The sequence below is a fragment of the Rhipicephalus microplus genome, chromosome X (assembly GCF_043290135.1).
Source record: "Rhipicephalus microplus isolate Deutch F79 chromosome X, USDA_Rmic, whole genome shotgun sequence".
Classification (NCBI taxonomy): Eukaryota; Metazoa; Arthropoda; class Arachnida; order Ixodida; family Ixodidae; genus Rhipicephalus; species Rhipicephalus microplus.
This window is the reverse complement of record NC_134710.1, coordinates 206484243-206508273: the sequence shown is the minus strand read 5'-3', so window position 1 is coordinate 206508273 and position 24031 is coordinate 206484243. Positions and strand designations below refer to the sequence as shown.

General features: G+C 42.3%; 1 protein-coding gene across 4 annotated transcripts in view; it reads right to left on the bottom strand.

Annotated features, from left to right (window-relative positions):
* PH4alphaEFB (prolyl 4-hydroxylase subunit alpha-1) overlaps positions 1 to 24031 on the bottom strand; it is a 74435-nt gene that overhangs the window by 29077 nt on the left and 21327 nt on the right. For all 4 annotated transcript variants that reach the window (XM_037435782.2, XM_037435780.2, XM_075878504.1 and 1 more), the window contains exons 5-10: positions 22233 to 22393; positions 20454 to 20505; positions 10259 to 10455; positions 5199 to 5372; positions 4721 to 4945; positions 112 to 177 (exon numbers count right to left, since the gene is read on the bottom strand). In XM_037435782.2, coding sequence (XP_037291679.1) covers positions 112 to 177; positions 4721 to 4945; positions 5199 to 5372; positions 10259 to 10455; positions 20454 to 20505; positions 22233 to 22393 — 875 coding nt within the window. The remainder of the gene's footprint in view (positions 1 to 111; positions 178 to 4720; positions 4946 to 5198; positions 5373 to 10258; positions 10456 to 20453; positions 20506 to 22232; positions 22394 to 24031) is intronic.

Below are 24031 nucleotides of genomic sequence, written 5' to 3'. Positions count from 1 at the left end.
AAGAAAAGAGACATGCATCAAGTGTGTACTTATTTACAGTCAGCTGGAAAGAGAAACAAAAGTATCTCTGATTAAACTACGTGGCAAGAGAAAACTCCACAAAATGCTTACATAGTTCAGCCAAGTCGCAATCCTGTTACCGGTCCCAAGGCTTTGGAAAGCATTCTTTTCCTCTCGCTGCATCATAAAGTGATAAAGCAGAATGCACATTCACAGACAGCTCTATTAATTTTTATGTTTTATAGCATCACTTAATTCTGTGGAAGTGCTATCACGCATCGTAAAGGCATTTTTGCCTCATAGCGCACGTGCATCCGGCTAATTAGTTATGGCTAGTTTTGTTGCAGAGTGAGAGAAAGCACCGTGGTTGTGCAGTGACGCCAGTAACACCACTCTTAAGAAGTGAGGCTATTTGGGCACTCGGGGACGATATTTTTTTTCTCTTTGGGTTTGGTGTAGTGGTGGACAGATGTCTCTCATAGGAGAGCCATGGGGACTATTCTGCAGCTAATTTCATGCGAGCCCCTCATTGTGAGTTGGACATCAGCGACACCAAATTCGCAGTACATAGTATATGCTGTGTTGTTTTTTGTGTGTTATAATCTCTATTGGCATTGCCTTGTGCTATTTGGCATGTCTGCAATAGCTTATTAGATTCAACTGGTGAGCTTGCTATTATAAAAGTGTTAAATTATTGTTCACGTGTGTGCTTGCTCGACGACGTGACTGTGTATGTGCGTTCCGAGAGTGCGTCTTATACCAGACCATAAAATCTTAATAGTAAGTCGGCACTGACAACCTTCCTACATTATGCTTGCTTGTATCTTGCATAACCATGAAGCAAACATTCTATTCAGCTGTGCAAAAACATTAAATGCAGTTATACCATAAGGAGTGACAAATGATTTCCTCAACTATACTGAACAAGCCTTGTTAATCCACTCTAAACTGTTTCAAAGCATTTATGCTGAGTATAACCAGTCTTGGCTCAATAATATTCCCCTCTGAGGATGAAAGGCTCTCTTCATTACCTTAAGAATGCTCTCCTCATAATAAATGAAAACATAAGCATTACTTGCTCTTTTCAGTGTACAGCCAGTCACAGTTAATTACAGTACGAAAAAAGTGATTTATATTCAGCCATGGCCGGGCTAGACTGCACCTGCGCACGCTTCTTTCCTTACCACCTTCTCACCTGTCGCGGAAGCAATGGGAGAGTTTCTGAGTATGTTCCGCCACCCATCGGCGGTAGGGGAGCAGCGACCCTGACCTTGCATCTTCTGCGCCGCACACACGGCACAGCAGTGTTGTTCGATGTGAAATCGCGGAATGAGGGTTGTCAATGAAGAGATTCAAGAATTCGGGGGTAGACAAATGAACGTCTTCTTTTAAAAAAACTAAATTTCTCAGACTGCTCACTGCTAATTGTAGGTATGCATGGGCTCGTGGATAATACAAGCTGAAACTCAGTAAGAATGTGGATGAATCAGCTAATGAGGCATAATGCAGGCAGCATAAAGCACTGGCAACAACAGAGAAAGAGAGATAAACAATGCTGCATCTGTTCTGCAAACAAAGGGCACCAAATACCTTTGGATATTGGTCTCGTTGGACGAGATTTAAATTAAGAGAGGTCGCTTACAGAAATGACGAGCACGCTTTCCCTTTGCTAAGTATTTCATATTTGTTTATTTTTCCAATTACATTTCGAGTGGTTTTCAGGGCTAAAAGGTGCATCTGCACCTTGACAGCGTTTCAAAACACGTACATGAGTTGTACCTCTAATGGTTAAAAATAACTGCATATAGAGAGAAAGAAAGTAAAAAAAAGGAGGACTCTTGCAGCTGAATAACCCCTTAAGACAGCACGCACTGAGAGTGGTAGTGTGCATTGTCAAGGTGTTAACACCACCTAGAAACATTAATTTTGGGGACCCAAAGCTCTTTGGTGTTCTTTTGTACTGAAAGCCACATCGATGAAGAATGCAGCTGCTTACGCTCGCAAGCCGCTTGCCCTGGAAGTAAAACTTTCTAGTGCAAATCAGTTCTGCTATCCTTTGAGTTCGTGAAAGAGCATGTTTAGATAGAGAAACTGAAACCTTTCTAACTTTTTGGCAATTGAGCAACTTTTTTTCTAAAAAATCTGAATGAATTCTCTTGTGGCTTAGTCCTACAAGCAGGTTGTTGTCAATTTTCCTTTATCCCTAGTGTGGCTTGCTTTATTCTAGACTTAGTTTGGTGCTGTCTCAGTGTTCAGTTTGCAGTGATTCCTCGACTCGAGAAAACGGTCATACAACCTTCAGTATGCATAGTACATACATGGATATATATTAGCAGTAAGATGGTGTATTGCTGTGTTCCGTATTGTAAGTCCCATTCAGGGAAAACACTGGCGTTTCTTTTCCCCAATTCCCAACAATGCTGAGCTTTGCGCTAAATGGCAAAAGATTATTGCGAGACACAACCTCATCATCAATGACAAGTCTGCATCGACAGTCATATGCAGCAGACACTTCCGCCATGAAAACTGTATGCCTGCATGCCGCATCAGAAAACTTCTTCCCGATTCTGCGCCTACTCTCTTCGAGGACGCATTGACGACAGCCACTCCCTATGGTTTGCAGATTTCATAGCCGAAAAATTCCTAAGAATTCTTTTCACCAATCACACCAACCAAATGACTGACACAAATGACAAGCCTTCCATCTACCCACACAGGCCGACTAGGAAGCACATTGGGTTGTGAAAAAGACATACGTGAAGTCCAGCAAAGTTTCCACTTGAAAGTGTTCAACTATTGCCAGTGCTTACGAGCAATAAATATTTATTTTCAGACCTCAGAATGTTTACACAATTGATGGCAGAAAGCTTTACTCCCAGCTCTTGCATTTATACACCTTTTGATAAACTTAAGCTCGATGCACATTTGCACATAATAAGTCGAAATAAACCATTTGTACGTCTTTAACGACTAGAAAACTTTTTTTTCAATGTGCGGTGAGTGAATAAGCGCACCCGAACTTGTGTGCTGTCGTTGCGCGCCCTGCACGGAGCGGTGAAGGGTGAGAGCTGCAGCACCCCCCTCAAAGAAGTGGCGAGAGGCATGTACCACACCCGATGCGAAGGTCGTAAGAAGCAAGCCCGCAGGTGTAGTTTAGTCCGGCTGTGATTCAGCAATATCAAAAGAATATTTAAGGGACAAAAGTTCTAAGTAGAATAAAACAGTTGTAGATTCCATGGTCCCTATTATGCTTGGGCATTCGACGCGAGATGAAAGGTGTGGAGCACCTCTCACTTAGTAGTAATACTATTTAATCCTTGTTTGATGTACAGTTGAGCCCACATATAATGGCTCCACTGAAAATGAACTTTCGCTTAAAATGAACAATATCTGTGTGACCGTGAAAGTATACATTATTTCAACGGCACAAAATCACCCTTACAACGAACAGCTCTGAGCCCTGCCGATTGGTTACAGCGAATAAAATCAGTGCTCCAGCGACTGACCGAGACATCTATTTCGAGCACCAATAAGCCATCGGGGTGGTGCCTGAAATTTTTATTTTTCTGCAGCCACGTAGTTGTCCCTTTCCCCGACCATCTTTTTGTTTTGCGTCTCTTTGTCTTTTGTCCCCCTGCTGCTCCGAACCCCTGCGTTGCCAATTGAGGCCCATGTTTTCAGTCTGTCACCGATATTTCGAAGGCCGGTCAGCTGACTAGTCTCCCCTCTGTTTTTTGATCATTGGTCTTGTTACACTATTGTTGGTGTCATAGGCCTAGTGTGACCAGACCATTGGTCAACATCATCGGTCACCGACTTGTACCCAATCATCTGCATCAACGTCTTGTCTGGATTGGCCCTACTGTCAAAAGCATAAACATTCGCTGCTATCAAAAGCATCAGCTAACTTTAATGGCTTCTCTAAATAAACATTCTGGAAAAGCAAAAGCGTTCTAACACTAAGAAGGTTTCTGTTAAAGGTTTCATGCCATAGTTACAGATTTTTCTATTATTCAAGAAGCATATTATGCAAAAACAAGTGTTTTTAGGTAGAATATTTACACATGTTGAGGCATTGAACATGATTGCTCTATTTGACCGCTTCGGCCAGTGGGAAAGATATCTGGCTGCTTGTTGATGGTATAGTGCGACAGAATCAACACAGGGAAAGTTTAATGGCCTTTTAAGGTTACTGTCTTCAGTCAAAGCACTAAAATTTGTACAAGTGCATGCCTGTGAGTGAGCAACGATTCAATACTTTCAGTGATTAGTCACAAAAAAAAAAAATATTATTGTTCTCATAGAATATTTTACATTTTTTTATTTGGTATAACACTAACATTAGCATGGTTCCGCAGATACCTAACATAGATAACACCTGTCAGCTGTGTTGTCTTACCAATGAGGCACTATACAACCGAGCATAAGTGAAAAGCTAGAGTAAGTGATAGTGTTGTTGTTTACATATGAAAATGAGGGTTCCTCGCATAAATATTTTGTAATTTATTGGTGCAAGTGCCAAGAATGTAGATGAAGTATCAGAACTGCTACAGTTCTAGCCCATCTCGTTCGAGCATGAAGGATTTTAAAATTACACCAACTGACAATTAAAAAGTGTAGTATACGTGGGCATGCACATATGTGCACATGCACATGCACATAGAGCCCGTAGTTTGTACAGAGATTTAACAACTGAGTACGATGTACGCTATATACATACCCTTGCAAAGTCAAAATGAGGTTCATAATGGCCACCTATTCCATAGTTGACCACCTGAAGCTCCTCAGCAGTGTCTGCAGTCAATCCCGTGATATCTTCTATTCTCCGAGTTACACGGGCTATGACACCGTGCTCTTCATTCTTCAGCCAGGCACTCTTGCTAATACGGTAGCTGGCAGTTTCCAATTCGCCAGATTTGTAGTTCTGCACAGTGGCCCTCCTCAGCTGCAGTAGTTCAGTGAACATAACATAAAGTACAGCCGCAATAGAGAGTGCTGACAAAATGGCCAACACATACCACAATATGTTAACATTTTCTACAAAATGGTGTAAGTCAAACTGTATTAGTTATAGCAAGACAGAGTAGTTAACACTTATAAATATTTACTGCTGAAATTAGTTTTTCATTTAAGCTAATTAATTTTAAGCTGTGAGATACACACAATAATTGGGTGGGAAATATTTATATGCAGCATACCCTTGGTTGTGCTAATGTCTTGATGACGTTCATTTCATGTTCAGACAAAACATCATGGTAAATGACAATTCGTGGCTTTGGGAACATCACTTCTTCTTTGGCTGGCTGCAGCAGAAGATATGGCCGGTTGTTGGTACGGTACTGGCATGTCAGCTCCCGATCATGGAATAATGGCTGGAATGACCCATTATTGAGAGTATATGTAAAAAATATAAGACATATACAGCTCACACTCTTGGAAATGTATGGTCCACTTTATTGTGTATGCCCTTCAAATCGCTCATGCAAATAAAACTTTAGCATGACAGGTTTGTTTCAGTCTGTTTATACAGCGTGGTTATCCCTTGAGTAAATGACATAGCTAGACCTTATTTGAAAAACCAAAACTATTTTAGTTGGTTAGCAAAGTTACTAGTATAATACCTTTTAAATTAAAACTATAGATGATAATCATGAGCATACCAACATAACAAACAAACAAAAAAAGAAGTTCCACATTTAAAAACTATGCATTGACTACAAGTGATGCTAAATGAAGGTTTTCAGGTTAAGGGGAGATGCAACTCAAAAAAAGAAGTTTTTTTAATCTGTAGTTTAAGGCAATAAAAGTTTTGTTGTTTACATAGCTTTTTATGTAGATTTCAAATATCTTATCAGTTTTATAGTAAGTTGCATAGTTGTCATTTTGTAGAGCAACCAAGTGTACAATTTATCTATTTTTGGACAGACACACTTCTTATGCCACTAAACTTTGATTGTTATGAGCCATTAATAGCTCATATTGCTCCACATTAACTGTAGAAAGGAAATAACCAACATAAAAGTGTGTATAAGAGATTTTAATTAGCAAAGAACAGTAATGTGAGAATTCTTAAAATGCTCAACCCATAGTTGTTATTTGCTTACCATAAGTTTATAGTAGTTATATAAGTGAGAACAAATTTCAAAAAATTGCACTCCCCACATGTTAAGGAATATGTGGAAAAATTTTCATCCAGATCTGGCTATCAGCACCAAAAACATGGTGTCTAAACAAAAGGAGTTGCTGAAGATTGCATGATGAGAAAAATACATTTTAAAGGTTGAAATTAAAGCTTAATTTATGTGTCAAAAATATGCTTTTTAGAATAATTTCTTCCATCATGAAAGCTTGGAAATCATGCTTATTTTGAGCACGTGGCTATCGTGAACTCCTCATGCGAAATGCAATATGGCAAGCAGCCAGGGTGACAAACTTCCAGAGGAATTTTGACAATGAGCTCCTCTTAGTTTTTAATAGTCAGCTCGTGCTCTTTAAAAGTGATTTTACCCTCCTTCAAGTTTCATTACAATTTTGATTTTTTTTGTCCAAAAGTAGAGAAACTAAACTTGTGAAGCAAGTAAAAACAGTAGATGTGTAATTTTAGATAAATTTGGATTTTTCTAGTAGCATCCTCCCTTATTAAGCTAGATTACTTGGGGTTGACAATGTAAGAACTATTCTGCAATTTCTGTGGTCCTAACAGAATTCAATTCGTACCCATTGTCAGCAAACTCTACCACTGAAAAGAGAACCTTTTTCATATCTCATACATAGGCCATTTCTGAAGAATAATAATAATTCTTTCAGTTTAACAATCCAAAACCACGATATGGTTTTGGAAAACACCAGAGCAGAGGGTTCGGAAAATTTGACCTGGGGTTCTCTTACGTGCACCTGAATCTAAGCACAAGCAGAAAGTTGGCCTCTGCTGTGGCCGCCGTGGATGGGATTCGATCCCGCGACCTGTGGGTCAGCAGTCGCGCACTGCAACCACTAGACCACCATGGCGGTTTATTTCTGAAGAAGCTTTGGGACCAAGATTCCATCCAACAAAATGTTGATATCGACCTCTAAAATGAGCAAAATCTGGATGCAAATTCTGAAATACTGTTTTTGTCTCACGCTTATGTTGACCATATGGGTTGCCCCATAAAAACAATGCTTTAGACTATGCTTGCATAGCTCACGTACATGGTTATTATAAACATTTTGAAAAACAGATGGCACAAACATAGCTATGTGTGGGCCGCGGGTCACAAGTGAGAGGACTGCGGGTTGCATGCGGAGTTTGAGACCCCTGCCATAGATTTTAATGTATTGTATGAATATAGAGAATGATAAAATGTCTGTACAAGCTTAATTTTAATTCTGTAATGCAATGCAATCATTAACCCCTTAACTGCTAATTTTTAAAGAAAATTTCCGGTCAAAAAAAAGTGCCCATTTTATTTATTGAGGATTTCAATGCTCGTTGTACTAAAAAGTAGCTAGTTGATATTGGAAAAATATTTTCACCACATACTTAGTCAAATCAATGGAATAAAGTTTATTTCTGAACAATACATAGGAAACAAACTACCTGCTGCTAACAAGATTAAAAACCTAATAAACAAAACAGCTACAGACGCCACATGTTACTTCACTTGTGTAGGCTAAGCAGCCTTGGGATATTTCACTCTTGAAACTTCGGAGCTGTGCGAAAAATTTCAAGACGCGGAATAACACAAGGCGGCTTCACTGGCGGTCACCCACAATGTTCGCGTGCGAGCTGTTTTCATCGTCACCGGAGGAGCTACTCATTCAATGTCATCACTGTCTTCACTTCCAGACACAAGATGAATATATACTCGAATCGTCATCACTCAAACAAGATGATGAAAATGAATAGCTTCTTTTTCGTGTTCACGGGTAAGCTATGAATGGGTAACCACCACCGCACGCAGTCTTTCTATAGAAAAACCGTGCTCCTGCCGGAGGAGAAAACTAAAGCCTCAAGAAAATGCTGCCATCTTGAGGATGACTTGCAATGTCCCCCGTAAATGCGCGCTTCTCCGCTTGACCACTAGAGGAAAGTACCTATTCTGCTAGGACGAGTTTTACTTGTCCAAAGCAGTTTAATAACAGTTTGGGCAGGACGAGCTCTGCTCGTCCTGCTTTGGACGAGCTCTGCTCATCCATAGCAGTTAAGGGGTTAAGGGGTCATGAACATTTTTTCCAAGTATTCATCAAATGACTTCAGTATTGAAGTTTATTGCCTTGCGAATCAATTTCCAAAAAAATTTCTCGAATCGGTCAGAGACGAGTGAACTTACAGGGGTTTATCGTGCTCACACTTTACGTGTACAACACTTTGACCATCTGCTGTTCCTTAAAATGCAATGACATTGCACAGCACACAAGCCTGCAGTATGTACCCTCCACTGTAATGTGACTGCTGCGGCCAGTACCAAACTCGCAACCTGCAGGTCAGCAGCCGAGCACTGTAGCCACTGTTCCACCACGGTCAACTGAGTATAAGCGAGTCTGGGTAAATAATATTTTGACGAGTTTGAGACTGAGTCAGCCTAGTTAAGAAATGTTTCAGTTAGTATGAGTTTAAATAAGCCATCAGAACAATCTATATTTCTTAAGCGAGTCAAAGTGAGCTCCAATGTTTTTGCTGACTTATAATTGTGATATGCTAAATTACTTTGCAGTTCTCCAAGTTTATAGAAAATTCCACTCAGAAAAAGCACATGAAATTTTAATATTTTACAAAACAAATAGTAGAAGTAAGATAATTGCATACAAATATGTAACTTAACATGTTTCATTAAAATTGATTGAGAGCCTTAAAAAAATGTTTTAAAAAGCAACTACCACCTTTAACGGGGTCCTGAATTACTTTTTGAAGAAATCGTGGTATGATGCAATATAAGAATATTGACTCACAAATTGGTTGCAGCAAAATTTCTCAAATTCGTCAAGAACGAGCAGTTACTACAGGGATTTGCTGCATTTTTAATCTCTCTCTCACTTGTTCTAATGAATGCACTGAAAGCTATACAAGTAAGGATGACACGGGGAAAATGAAGCTACGTCAGCACGTGTCATGACCTGAGGTGCACGTGATGAACAGGACTGCTCTTTCGCACTGTAATTCCTGTGTAGCTTCTACTATGTAATGCTAGCTTACTACAGAGAGCAGCACTGGCATGGGTCGACACTAGCGCACACAAGACACAGTTTATGTCGGCTATTGGCCAATAGCATGATATATCTGCAGTTCGATGTCATACAGCAGGTGCCAGCAGTTCTGAAGAGAGTGAGCGCAGGCCTCTGTATGAAGGAGGGCACCTGAGAAAATGGCAACTTTGCACTCTGCTTGCAAGCTCTCCTTAACGGGCGCAACTGTGAGGTTCGGCTGAGCTGTTTATAGCAGGGTCTACTTTCCACAGGATGCACTTTTTCATCAAGCCCATGGGGTGCTTCAGGACCCTTTTAAATTGAATTAGAAAATCATGCTGATATGTTTTTTTTACACAAATAGGATAATACACTCAAAATTTATGCCTCAAAACTGTAACATCAACGAACAATTCTATTTAGAGGTTTTGAAATGGCTGTGCAGAACTGTGGCATAGAAATGTCCAGCGTTAAGGAGTTCTATCGAGTGCTTCCTGAATCATCCCAATGCTCGGACGCTGGTTCTGGCCTCATGCGAGACCAGACTGACACATGGACAGCTTGACACATGGACAGCTTGACCCATGCACCGTATTCTCTACATTAGCAAGATTTTGTCGCAGCAGAATTCTTTGTGTTTTGCGGAAAAGGACTTAAATGACAAGAATTTGGCTGGTGCAAGGCGTTTCCAGCAACATTTATTAGTACTAATGGAGACTACTTTGATAGTGATCAAAGTTGTATTTAAAAAAAAAGTTGCATTTATTAAAAAAAGTAATTTTCATGCTTTTTATCAGGTAATGCTGGTTATTTTTTGGCCACCCCTCATACTGTCGACTTTAGTTACACAGTTCCCTATTTCAGCGCCTCAGCCCTTACTATGATAAAATAGACATATAGCCCCTGCTGTCTTTAAGGCCTTTCTACATCAATTTTCTGCAATTCAAAGGGGCTACACTCATAGAAGGCAGATGGTTATCTGTAAGCCTTTCATTGGGACTACCTCAGCCCCTCATGTGTCTGTTTCATGCACATGAACCCACATTTTTATGCACCTGTAAGGCTGATCTCTAAATCTCTAATGGTGACTTACTGGAAACTTTTCTCCTCGGCAAAGCCTTTCATAGATGCCCCGTTCCGAGTCAGCATCTGGAAGTGGAGACTTTTTCTTCGAAGTGATGCTGTCATCTTCAGAGATATCGCCATCGTCTCCTCGTTTGTACTGCTCTCGTTTTGCCAAAGTATCTTCATAGTACCGCTTATTTCCAGGAGCACGGGGATGGTCGGGCACTGTTTGATGTGAGAACAGAACTTTACACTTTAAATCATGTAAATTTTATTCTATGTTAATATAACTCCTTTAAAAAAGTTTCAATGACTAATTTTACCAGAAAACAATATTGCTATGGACAATGGACATCCTTGAACTTCGGTATCCATGCCTAGAGGCTTCTGTTTTATGAAACAGATAGACCCTTTACAACAAATTTATGACTGACATGAAAATATCTTTACCATGTCTAATAAGCATTGTAAGTATACACAGTCATATAAAAAAAGTACTTGAAATAAAAAGTTAAATTATATACTGCTTCCTAAAACTAAAAATCGGTCACTAGCAGATTTCAATTACCCAGCAATGCAAAGTGCTCATATGTTGCATGGGCTCAAGAATAAATAGCAACTTACATGGCTGCTAATATATAAGAATGCCACCAGCATGATCACATGAGTTAAGGCACATTTGCCTGACTGCTGCAGTCAAAGTAAGCTAAGCCACTTGTTAAAATGGTTACAAGCCTTAAAATGAACCAATTATACTATTATTCATTCCGAGGACAGTTGCAGACCTCTATTTTAGACACAGATCAGACTGTGCATGGACCTAAACACCCCAACTATAGCTGTCAGTCTAGCCCCATGTATGTAATCTGATGCTTAAAGGAGTCGCAAAAAGAAAATGAAGCTGCCCGGTTGTAATTTGCCCTACTTCATTAAGGACTAGACATGCCGATTCCGAAATACTTTGGTGCAATATTCAGTCCATAGTTAATGATGCCCATTTGAAATCGCAGTTTTCTTGGGCTCCCAAGCGACTATGCAGCACCCCCGGCCGCCATAGGCACTAACGTGTGGCGTCATGCTAAGAGAACACAGTGTGATGCTAAGACAACACAGTGTTAGCTTTCTTTTGCTCTAAAATGAAATACTTAGCGAAACCTAGAAAATAAATAAAAAATAACACAGCAATATTTGCACTCTGAGTTGTATACTATGCAAGTACAGCAAATGATCTGCTTGGTTCAGTTTTCAAGTACATCCGGGCTTCATCACATGTGCATTCTTGCCTTACCGGTTGCCTTCACTTGCTTGGTGCAGTGTCCCTGTTTTTTCTTATTGGTTGCGTTAGGTTGCATTTTACAGCGTGTTTCGGGTAGCTTAGTCCTCACTATAACAACCATGTGCATTGTCAGACAGTGCTGCATCACTTATGCAAACATGGAAATGACTTTACGGCACCGTAATTGAAATGCTATGATGCTATGAAACTCGGTCAACTATGGTGCAGCAAACATCACTGCATTGTCATATTTTGTTGACAACAGAGCCTTCTTATTGGCTGACTTTAAGTGATGTCTGCTGTAAAATTAGAAGAGAAAGTGAGCTGGAGATTACAAATTGTGCTTTTATAGCTATTATATGAAGCTGGACGGTGAAACTAGCCAAGGTAAAGTATTGAATGGACAGTCAGGATTATGAATACACACATAGGTGAAATTTTCGAAAAACATTTCACACCTCCTTTAATCGCTAAAATGAGGAGTACAAGTACGATAAACATATACCAACAGTGAGATTCCCATGACAACTCTTCACCAGTCACCATATTAGTCATTGGTAAATTATCATCACAGTCAGCCTCGGGGATGATTAGGCCTAGGCTGCTATTAACAATTCATACCCCTGAGCTTCCGATGCCTTGAATAGATCTGTTACATCTAGTTACAGAAAAAGTAAACATATCAGCCAACTTTGCTATGGACATGCTTCAGCTCAGGCCATAATAGACTGAAGACAGATTCAACAACGTCTAATGGCTTACTGTAAACAAATAATATAAAGGGGCCCTAAAATACTTTTCCAAGTCCTTTTCCAAGTCTCACTATTAGCGCATGATGCTTCATGAATTAAATGCCGCAAAAATATTTGAGGCATTTTTTTATTTAAAGAGCCAAGTGCACTTTAAATAAAACTGAGAAAAACACACTTTTTTCTACTGATAATATAGTAAGGCCTGCTCAAACAACTTTTTGCCATTATGTTCCTCTCCCCTAAATACCACAAATCTATATTGTGGGTAAAATCGGCATAGCCAAATATCGTCAGCATTGTGAAGTAAAGTTTGTATTTGGCTCATATTCATTGAAATATTTCATTTGGACATGAATTAGCTCATAAAATAAGTGTAGAACGATTTGAATGTACTGAACAGCAATATTTAGCGATAGAATTGACATCATATTTGTGCTTCCGTTGCTGCCGCGCTTCGACGCATTAGCGTAATGGCAATTACTAGACTTGAAGAGCGAGTGGTCCTTCCAGGCAAAAGGGGCACTATTCTGGACTGTCATCAGTGTTTTCTTGTTCCTGTCATCAATTGAAGGCCTTGAAAAGTGTTTCAGTTAGTTTTATACCATGCCATTTCTGACGACTTCTTCTTTAGAAAATAGATGGACGCCCGATATCCTCAATTCCCCCAAGCCTATTTTATTTCAAATATACCATGTAGGAGTGAACTTAGGACAAGATACTGTGGTGCTAAAGTCGAAAAAAATCACCAAGATGCAAAAAGAAGTAAGCAAGTCAGCTTCTTAATCTTTGCAATCGACTTTTGTCAATAACTGTCATGCCCTTCAGTAAGTGCAAACTCGGCCTAGAAGACCTATTTGTGGAATGTAAACACGATAAAAAAGCAACTAAGACACAAATAAAACATTCTGGCTGGGACCATGTTGGTTGTTTTGATCATGCTTGTTGGTTTAATGAATGTGGCTTACTTTGATTGAAGCAGTTGGAGTACTTGGCTCATTTTTTATTAAAAACTGCCTTCTTGAGCTCATGTTACAATAAAGAATTGCCCCATTTTGATTACAACTGTTTTATAAATTGAAGATACTTAGGCATGCTTTTTGTTAAACTGTTAGCCTAGTTTCGGTTTCTGCATCTGGCTCTTCTAGAAAAAAAAAAAAAAACGCCTAATTTAGGATCTGTCAAGTTATGAGCAGAGTTACAGGGGCTTATCATTTGCTTTAAGCACCTTTTCTCTCCTTTCGTACCAGCAAGTGCACAGAAAGCTATGCAGGGAGGGGGGTGTTAAGGGGCAAGAAGATGCGTCCCTTTGTCAGCATGGGTTATGGCCTTGAGCACTTATAATTTTTTCTTCAAACGCACGGCTTACTTTCAGTGTGATCGCAAGCACAAGTGCACCCACATGCTGGCCTCTCCTGGCGGCCACGTAACTCTGGAGATCATGGTGCTGAAATCAGCCAATAGTCGGGGGCATGTGGGGCAGTGATTTGGGTACATGGCATCATTTGTAGAGAGAAGAGGGTATAATTTCTAGCTGACTTTGAGATTTAATTGGAAATTCCTGGGTATATTGTTTGGCTCATATATTTTCAGGAGCCTCTATTACCAATCGGCTGCTTTTTATAACCATGCTAAAAAAGTGGTGGGGGGCATCTGTAATGGAACACAGTAGCAAGTTGAGCATCCTTCCTGTCAGTCCTGTGTCCTTTTAAATGGTGCAGTTATTTTCCAAAAATTACCTCCTCTTCATCTTATCAATTTCCTGAGAGCTATGGCCCGCTATCTACATTAGTGCTCCATTAATGGCCTAAGCGGAGTGGAGCAATGAGCCAATTGAGCCTTAAGGCAGTTGCAGTATTAAGCGTGCCAAAGCATTTTCGCTCTGATCATTTGTAAAGTATTAGGTTGAGAAGTTACAAAGGAAGCGGTGAAATTACAACATGGCACTCTGTAATAGTGTGTATGTGTAACATGCAAGTGGACTGATTTACGCTTTACTGCAGAATTGTCACTTGAGTTGGATGATGACAACAAGGACAAAATCACAGCCATTAGTGGGATTGGCAAAGTGAATCAAGCTTTTATAACTGACTTTTATACTCTGATAAAGAAGCAGTGATGACAAAGCAGAAGGTAGCCAGTGACCTCACTGGTATTTGTGGTCACCTGATAGTACTTTTTCATGAGTAGGCCAAGTACGTCAGGAGTCCCCGAGTATTTTCAAAATTGAAACTGCCCCAGTCGTAACATATTGTCACGTTAAAGAGACAGGAGACGTTTTTTAAGGCGTCCTCACAAAAGTCCGAAGAGCGGTCGGCTCAGCACAGCCAAAAACAGAACAATGGCACGAGGGGAACTGCCACTTCGTCTGCCTCTTTTGCGCTGGCAGATCAAGCGCGCGGCACTGCCCCTCCTCCCTGAAGAGCATCGCCTCGATGCTAAACGAAGCGTGTATCGTAAAAAAAAAAAACATTGTCACAGTGTGTGGTACGGTTTTAACCGCACCACGTGCACAATCTCGGGTCGTAGCTGTCGGCGTCGGGGTGGTTGGCTTCCGTCCGGAAGGACTTCGTAATTGACGTCGCTCACTTGTCGTAGCACTTTGTACGGGCCAAAATACCGACTGAGAAGCTTCTCAGAGAGACCTTTGCAGCGCACAGGGGTCCAAACCAACACCTGGTCACCTGGTTTATAATCGACTTGTCTGTGGCAGCGGTTGTAGCGCTGTGCATCGACGCCTTGTTGTTTCTTGATGTTTACGCGGGCTAGTTGACGTGCTTCCTCGGCTCGTTGCACGAAACACTCAGCATCTTCGTCGAGATTCTCGATGTTGTCAATGTCGCATGGGAGCATTGCGTCCAACATCGTCTGAACGTCCCGACCGTATAGAAGACGAAACGGAGTGAATCGTGTGGTCTCTTGCGTAGCGGTATTATACGCGAATGTTACGTAAGGCAGTATTTCATCCCACGTCTTGTGCTGTACGTCTATGTACATAGACAGCATATCAGTCATCGTTTTGTTAAGCCGCTCGGTCAGTCCATTTGTCTGAGGGTGATACGCTGTTGTCTTGCGATGCGTGGAGTAACTTAACTGAAAAACTTGTTCAAGGAGCCTTGCTGTAAACGCTGTTCCTCGGTCTGCGATGACACAGGATGGAGCACCGTGGCGTAATACAATTCTCTCGATGAAAAACTGAGCAACTTCACAAGCCGTGCTTTTAGGAAGCGCCTTAGTTTCAGCATAGCGGGTTAGATAATCTGTAGCGACGATTATCCACTTGTTGCCGGAAGATGACAAGGGAAACGGACCCAGGAGGTCCATGCCGACTTGATCGAAGGGTGTTCTGGGTGGCTCGATAGGGTGAAGTAATCCCGCAGGCTTAACAGATGGGGATTTTCGGCGCTGGCATTCGCGGCAGGCTTGAACGTACTGTTTAACGCAAGCGGCAAGTTTCGGCCAGTAGTAAGACTTTCGTACCCTAGCGATGGTTCGGGTGATGCCCAGATGGCCCGATGGAGGCTCGTTGTGGCAGGCAAATAGAATTTCCTCACGCAGCTCTGCGGGGACGACCAACAGGTAAGTTTTGTTGCTGGCGGCTGCGTTCTTCTTGTACAACACGCCCTGTCGTAAGCAGAAGGATGACAATCCGCGAGTTATATGCTGGGGCAGTGATACGTTGCGGCCCTCTAGATGTTCAATGATAGGTCGCAATTGAGCATCTGCTCGCTGCCGTAAAGCCAAGTCTGTTACGCTTACGGAGCCAAGGAAAGGGCAGTCCTCTTCGAAGCTCTGAGCGGCAGGCTCAACTGGCGCGCGTGACAACGTGTCCGCATCTTCGTGTGCACGACCGGACTTGTACACGATAGTGACGTCGTACTCCTGCAGACGTAGGCTCCACCTTGCCAGTCGTCCGGAGGGGTCTCTGAGGTTCGCAAGCCAGCACAGCGAGTGATGATCCGTCACTACTCTGAATGGACGGCCGTAAAGGTAAGGTCGAAACTTAGCAATTGCCCACACGACAGCAAGGCACTCCTTCTCCGTGGTACTGTAGTTTGACTCCGGGCGTGTTAGGGTTCGGCTTGCGTAGGCGATAACCTTTTCAATTCCCTCCTGCCGTTGGACGAGTACCGCGCCCAGACCGACGTTACTGGCGTCGGTATGAATTTCTGTTTCGGCTTCCTCGTCGAAATGTCCAAGAACAGGTGGTGATGCCAGGCGAAGCCGAAGCTCTGTGAATGCTGATTCTTGTTCAGCACTCCAAACGAACGGCGTATCGTCTCTAGTGAGTCTAGTTAATGGTTCGGCAATTTTCGAAAAGTTGCCTATAAAGCGCCGGTAGTACGCGCATAGACCAAGAAACCGCCGCACACTTTTCTTATCGGCAGGAGTCGGGAAGGCTGCGACAGCGGCGGTTTTCTCAGGGTCAGGACGGACGCCTTCTGCGCTTACGACATGTCCAAGGAACTTTAGTTCTTCGTAACCGAAATGGCATTTTTGCGGCTTTAACGTAAGGTTAGCCGTCCGAATCGCCTCAAGTACTTGTCGTAGTCGCTTCAGATGTTCGGAGAAGCTGGTTGAAAACACGACCACATCATCCAAGTACACAAGGCAGCTTTGCCATTTTAAGTCAGTCAACACAGTGTCCATCATGCGTTGGAAGGTAGCTGGCGCAGAGCAGAGTCCGAACGGTAGCACCCGAAATTCGTAGAGGCCATCCGGCGTGACAAAGGCGGTTTTTTCGCGGTCGCGCTCATCAACCTCAATTTGCCAGTAGCCACTCTTTAAATCCAGGGAAGAAAAATACTTCGCTCGTCGTAGTCGGTCAAGCGAGTCATCAATACGCGGCAGCGGATAAACATCTTTTTTTGTGACGTTGTTGAGCTTTCTGTAATCTACACAGAAGCGAAGCGTACCGTCCTTCTTCTTAACCAGAACGACCGGTGAGGACCAGGGACTGTTCGAAGGCTGGATAACGCCGTCGTCGATCATTTCTTTCACTTGCTGCTTGATAGCTGCGCGTTCTGTCGGCGAGACGCGGTATGGCTGTTGGTGAATAGGTCTTGCGTCGTCGTAAGTGATTATCCTGTGCTGTGTAATTGGCGTCTGACTCACTTTAGACGACTGAGCAAAGCACGCCCTGAATTCAAACAATAGCTCTCGCAAGGCCCTCTGGTTCTCTTCTGGCAGTGCACTGTTCATGTCAACATCTATTACGGTTTGTCCATTGCGGCTACTGTCTTCACAGGCAAAACACTCAATGACGTCCTCCAAGGCTTCAGCGTAGGCGACCGCAGTGCCCCGGAAAAGGTGACGATGCTCATTGGTGAAATTTGTAATCATGACCTCGGCTGTACCGTTCCGAATGTCAATGATGCCTCGTGCCACAGAAATTCCAAGCGCCAGCAGCAGGGAGACGTTGCACTCTGCCACTGTTTCACCGTCACTGGTTCCTTCGGAAGTCACCTGAATTAGGATACTTGCACGAGGTGGTATTGTGACACTGTCGTCGGAAACACGGAGGGCGGTTGTACGGCGGTTGGAGTCCCTTGACGTAGCGTTGACTGTCGAAAAGGAAATGCAGCGTCGCCGTAGGTCGATTACGGCGCCATATTCCCGAAGAAAATCGAGGCCGAGAATTAATTCGCGGGAGCAGTCACGTAGCACGATGGAGCTGACCAAAAACGTGCAGCCTCGTATTTGTAGCCTGGACGTGCACAAACCAACCGGCGTTACAACATGTCCGCCAGCTGTACGTACATGCGATCCTGTCCAAGGCATTATCACTTTCTTCAAGGTACGTGCCAATTGTCCGCTAATAATCGAGTAGTCAGCACCAGTGTCTATTAAGGCAGTTAAATTGCGACCGTCGAGCAGCACAGGTATGTCCATTGAAAAGTCGCTCAGCTGGGATACAGGCGCCGGCGTAGTCGAATTTCCGTTGGTCCGATGTCGCGTCGATTGGAGGGCGAGGTCTTCATCACGTCGAGAATCAGCGGCCTCGCCTCGAAAGGTCGCTGGCGTTAGTTTTCCAGGCGAGGGCTCGGAGACCGTCCTTGCGGCCTTCGATTTCCGTTGCCTGAATAAGATGACGACCGCGGTGACGGTGAGCGCGACTGACGCCTGAGTGGGACGTTCTGCCGAGCGATAAAATCTTCAATTTCTGGTGGTCTCTGTCCAAACCGGGGGCGGGGTGAATTGGCAGGAAAACCCTGCAGCCCAAGTCGGCGGTACTGGCAGTCTCGGTAGAGGTGACCCGCTTCACCGCAGTGGTAGCAAAGCGGTCGTCGGTCGGGCATGCGCCATATGTCGGATTTACGCATGACGGGTCGAGTGTCTGCAAAATAAGGGACCACCTGTGCGGACTGCAGTGTGGCGTACGGGGTTGTGGCTGGTAGTGGGACTGGTGCAGGTGCGTTGTGTTCGAACGTGTCGGTATAAGTGGTGCGCTGGAAACCACTCACTGGGGATGGTGTCGTGGACGACGGAACGGTGCGTCTCAATACGTCTGCGTAGGTCACCCCTAGAGGTTCACTTGAAGTTGCGAACGCCTGAAGTGGTGCAGCAACCTGCGTTGGTGTCTCGCGGCGAGGTGTGCCGAGCGCATGCTGAACTTCGTCACGTATGATGGTGGCGATGCAATTCGTGGAAGGCTGCTGCTGCGCCTGGTTCAGCTGTTGCAGCTGTTGTAGCTCGTCGCGAACAACCGAACGTATCAGCTCGCGAAGCGCTCCCACGTCGGTCGGGAACGAGCCTAGCCCGGTGGTATAGGTAGCATTCACTTGCCGATCGTACTGGTTCCGCTGCTGCAGCGCCTTTTCCATGGCGACGGCTTCAGTGAGGAACTCCGCGACCGTTCTAGGCGGACTACGAATGAGTCCAGCGAAGAGCTGCTCTTTCACACCTCGCATCAAGTGTCGCAGCTTCTTGTCTTCCGGCATGGTTGGATCGGCGCGAGTGAACAGATGAACCATATCCTCCACGTATGTAGCCACACCTTCATTAGGCATCTGCATGCGGGACTGGAGGGCCCTTTCAGCGCGCTCTCGACGATCGAGACTCGAGTACGTTTCGCGGAGCCTGTGACAGAACTCATGCCACGACGTTAGGAGGCCCTTGCGGTTCTGGAACCATGTGCGAGCACCATCCAGAAGACTAAAGTACACATTCTTGAGCTTCGCTACTTCGTCCCACCCGTTGAAATCCGCTACGTACTCGTACTCAGCCAGCCAATCTTCCACATCTTCATAGAGGCCACCACGAAAGGGACTCGGAACACGTGGTTTTTGTAGCGTGTAATGAGTGGGTGCAGCTGCGGGTGCAGCGGTTGGAGCAGCGGCGGCTCCAGCGGTAGGGGAAGCGGTGACAGCAACAGTATTCTCCATACCAGTCGACGTACTTGTACTGTGAGGCACAAACTCGGGGGACAGTCCTCGAATCCTCCGACTGAAACGGTGTACCGGCGTAAGCTCTGGGTTTTGGGTCACGTTCCGGCTGCTAGAAGGAGTCTGTTGCATAGGTGAGGTTACCCCGCACCTCCACCATTAAAATGTCACGTTAAAGAGACAGGAGACGTTTTTTAAGGCGTCCTCACAAAAGTCCGAAGAGCGGTCGGCTCAGCACAGCCAAAAACAGAACAATGGCACGAGGGGAACTGCCACTTCGTCTGCCTCTTTTGCGCTGGCAGATCAAGCGCGCGGCACACAATTAAACATTCAATTAAACATTCTTCTTGCACTGAGGTTATGAGTTGCACTGATACTACTAATGAGTCAGTAGCCACTCATTAAGAGCGAAAAAACAGGGATTCACTAATTTTGTGTACGCACTCCTTCAAAATGCACATGATACACTGTTGCATGTATTGGAAACACAGATAGTGATATACGATTGCGAAACATAATAATGCAATAAAGATACAAAATACACAGAGTATCTAAGATAGTATCTAAGATAACAAAACGCTGAGCTAGTTGGTAAATATTCATTCTAAAAGGACAGGGCCGTACATCTCTGTGTTTGTGGCATCGTGCATTTTTTCTTGCATCTGTTTTTGCGTGCCCTGTCTTTTTAGAATATACCTACGATACATGTGTTTTTGATACTACCCAGTACTGTTCACTGTCACCATTGAATTATCACTGGCATGGAATGAATAAATGAACGAATGAACGAATGAATGAATGAGAGAGACTCACCAGCGGCGAGCAAGTCATTTGTCAGTTTGAGTGCATGATGAATATTTCCTTGCTGTGAAAAAAATAACAAGAAGTATTGCAACATTCAAAACTTGATGCCAATAACAGAAAATCCCGTTGAAAGAAAAGCGGTGAAATTACATACTGGAGAAATGAGCTGACAATCAAAAACAGCCACTTGGGTAATGTTTTTGTGCCATTGGAAAGGTGATTACTCTACACAATCCGACATAGTACATAGCAGTACATCTGCATAGAATAAAAACATACTGATATGGCATATTTACTTAAGTGCGGATAATGGGCAGGTCACAGCAGTTTTTTTTCTTTGCCAGCAACAATGCATGAGTTGTTTGAAGCACGAAAACGTATCTATAGAAAAATTGATAGAGGTAAAATATATTTTTGTTACATTATGCATTGAATCTTATTAGAAAGCTGTTGACTAGTGTGAAAAAAGTGCACTGTTTGCACCAAACATCACCAATGCATAGTAGTTGTGATGGTCATGCGTGTATAATAATTTAAACAAATGATAGAAGTAATGTACCCCTTCTACAACCCGTTACGGTTTTTGTATTTTGCTGCTTGTGGTGTTTCAGGTGAACCAACCATTAAACCATGTTTAGTTCTATGACTAAATCATGGTTTCCCAGAGCAGAGATGATGCTGACCAAATGCATAACCAACTATGTACACCTGTATAGAAAAGGCACAAAAGAAGGATAAGAGTTCACTGCCAGATGCTCTTCCATTAACATCTGTGTTGCCATCTGTTGTATGGTCAAAGGTTAATCAGTGCACAGTGCTCAGCCTCAAGACTATCTGAGATGATTCATTTTTTAGCTTTTTGTAATGGAATAGGGGGGATATTTGGCAATATTACCGTCAATGCCAATTTGTTTGTAACATAGCTGTTTCAAAAAATTTCGGGGGTGCTTATAATATTCTGCCTGAGAAATTAAACTTTTTCCCACAAATTTGCAAGAAATGCATGACAAGCACATAACAATGAAACAAGAGCTATGAAAAGAAATAAAAGAACCAGAGCAATCCGACAAGCTTTTTCAACAAAAAGTTCAATGTAATGGCCCGCCTACGAAAATGAGCACTTACTAAAATTCGTAAAATTCCCAGATAAGAAAATGGCACACAATTGTTTAATCTTCCAATTTACTAAAACCTAACCACACAGACTGCATAAGATGACATAATCTGACCTTGACGCTCGTACACTGCTCAAGAGATAAGCAGCACAAACAAAAATATGGAAGGAATGTTAAGTATTGCATCGACATGCACTGATGACAAAGTAGAAGCAGTCATACAAAAACCAAGAATGTTTTGTGCCACCTCTCGAGACACAAAAATAAATAAAAACAAGCATTGCTACAATGTATTATACATGCATGGAAATCAGAGAGCAAATTAGGGAACAAGAAAACCTATTTATACAAGCTTGCCCTTTGTGCAGACTTTTAATAGGATACATAGGCCCTTCATTAACCTTTCATAACAGCATGCAAGAATATAATAGCAAAATTGCAACTTGTTTCTGAATCATAGCGACTTTTTCAACATCCTTGCTGCTGACAATTTGAAAATTTTCTAAACGTGTCCCTATAAATTAACTCAAAGCAAGTACTTCCCTCGTTTCCTTTCACCATCACACTTCTAACAAAATGTTAAACAAATTAAAACAAATTTACAAGTTTGTCCTCTTACCTTTGTCAATTTTTTCAAATTTGCGAGAGACTTGTCAGAGATGCAGAAGCTCACCTGAAAAGTGGAGAACGCAAGATACTCCAGAATTTCAGTCCTGTCAGCAGTCTTGTCCACTTCTTCATCAACTCTGTCAAGTGCCTCTTGCATCCACAATACTGTATGGTAATGGTCTTCATTGTTGTATGACTGCCGGCCCAGCTCAAAGCAATCACCCGCTGTTGATAGGAAGATGCAAAGGCACAAAATACAGTCGGAACACTTTAGAACCATTCAGCAGCAATGATAAATAAGCATCTCTATTGTCATAGGCTGCAGCACTTGAGAACAAATAACACCTTCAATCTTCAAAGTATCTCAAATTACTGCTGCCCTGTCAGTGAGACTCAACCTAAACCAACAAATTTTATTTTATCAACACATCAAATTTCCTGAAACCTCTGAAGGAATTTCATCTGGCTTGTCATACATTGTGTTTGTGACCAACCTCTGGCTAACTCTTATGCTGCAGTTTTAGATTATTTAATTAAATAAGCAGACCATGAAGTAGCAATGAGCACATGAACATGATTTACTGCAAAAAAGATTTGTGCAGAAATTATCAAAATGTTCAGACTCAATCTGCTCAGCCACATGAGCCACAGCAACATTACTCAAGAATTCAATGTATTCTATAGAAATATTCCGGAGAGATGAATCAATTTTATTATATAAAAAATTTCAAAAGATCATTTTATTAAATTATTAATGTTCTATAACCAACTATCTACTGAAAATAATGGCAAACATTGTATTATATTCAAAAAGAGAATGCTTCAACTAATGTTATAAACACCACTGTTTGTTGTTTATGATTGTGTCTGTTGAGAATGTTTGTTTCATACTTTTTTGCTTCTTCTCTTATTGCTTTGCTTTATGTATTTCTATTTTACTATTGTGACAAGTAAGAATGCTTGTTAATGTTTGCTGCTGCTGTTATTGTTCTGGGAGGTGGGACTAGTCAAGCTGCCTACATGCAGCTTTTATCCCACCATCCTTGTTGTTTAAACATGTTTTTGATATATGTGGCAATAAAGTTCACTTCACTTCACTTATATTAGGAGTCATCTATGAAACTCTATAATGTTATAGCAGAGAGTACATTAATATATGTCACAGGTATGGTGTCGAATAATTGCTACAACTACCCACTAGAAACGCTTCTAACTGAAGCACTTTCATTGATCATGTGCTAACAAACCTGCTTCATCCCCCTGAGACTTTTGTTGTAAGAAGAAATATAACAGATAATTTTCCAACTGTACGCATTGAGTTTTCAATGTCTTATTCATGCCTTTAAAACTATGTATGTATACAAAATGAATATTTGATAGAGATCACTATAAAGAGTTAGCCACCAGATCAGACTGGTCACTCGTTACATCATTGAATAACTCTGAGGCCTCTTAAAATAAACTCGTAGACCTAATTAAGGACTCTATATCCTCATCTACAATGGTGGTTAAGTGTTGCAAACATATCACTTTTACCTCAAATCTCTGAGTTACAACAGGATTGTTGAAAAGCATGCGTAAGAAAAAAAAACCCGTATTGCAAACGTAAAAGTCAGTTATTTAACCAAATATTTAAAGTTCGACACAGGAAGTTTTGCACTTTGTTAACTCAGCTGCTTAAAACAGTGAAGAAAACTGATATTGAAAATTTAATACTTAAAACCGGGCATGATTTGTGAAAACAATGGCAGATACCGAATACAGTTGAATCGCGATATTTCAAACTCGGAGGGGCCCGAAAATTTGCTCGAATTAAAAGAAGTTCGAATTAATGAAAGCTAAGCAAACAGAGGGCTCCTCATG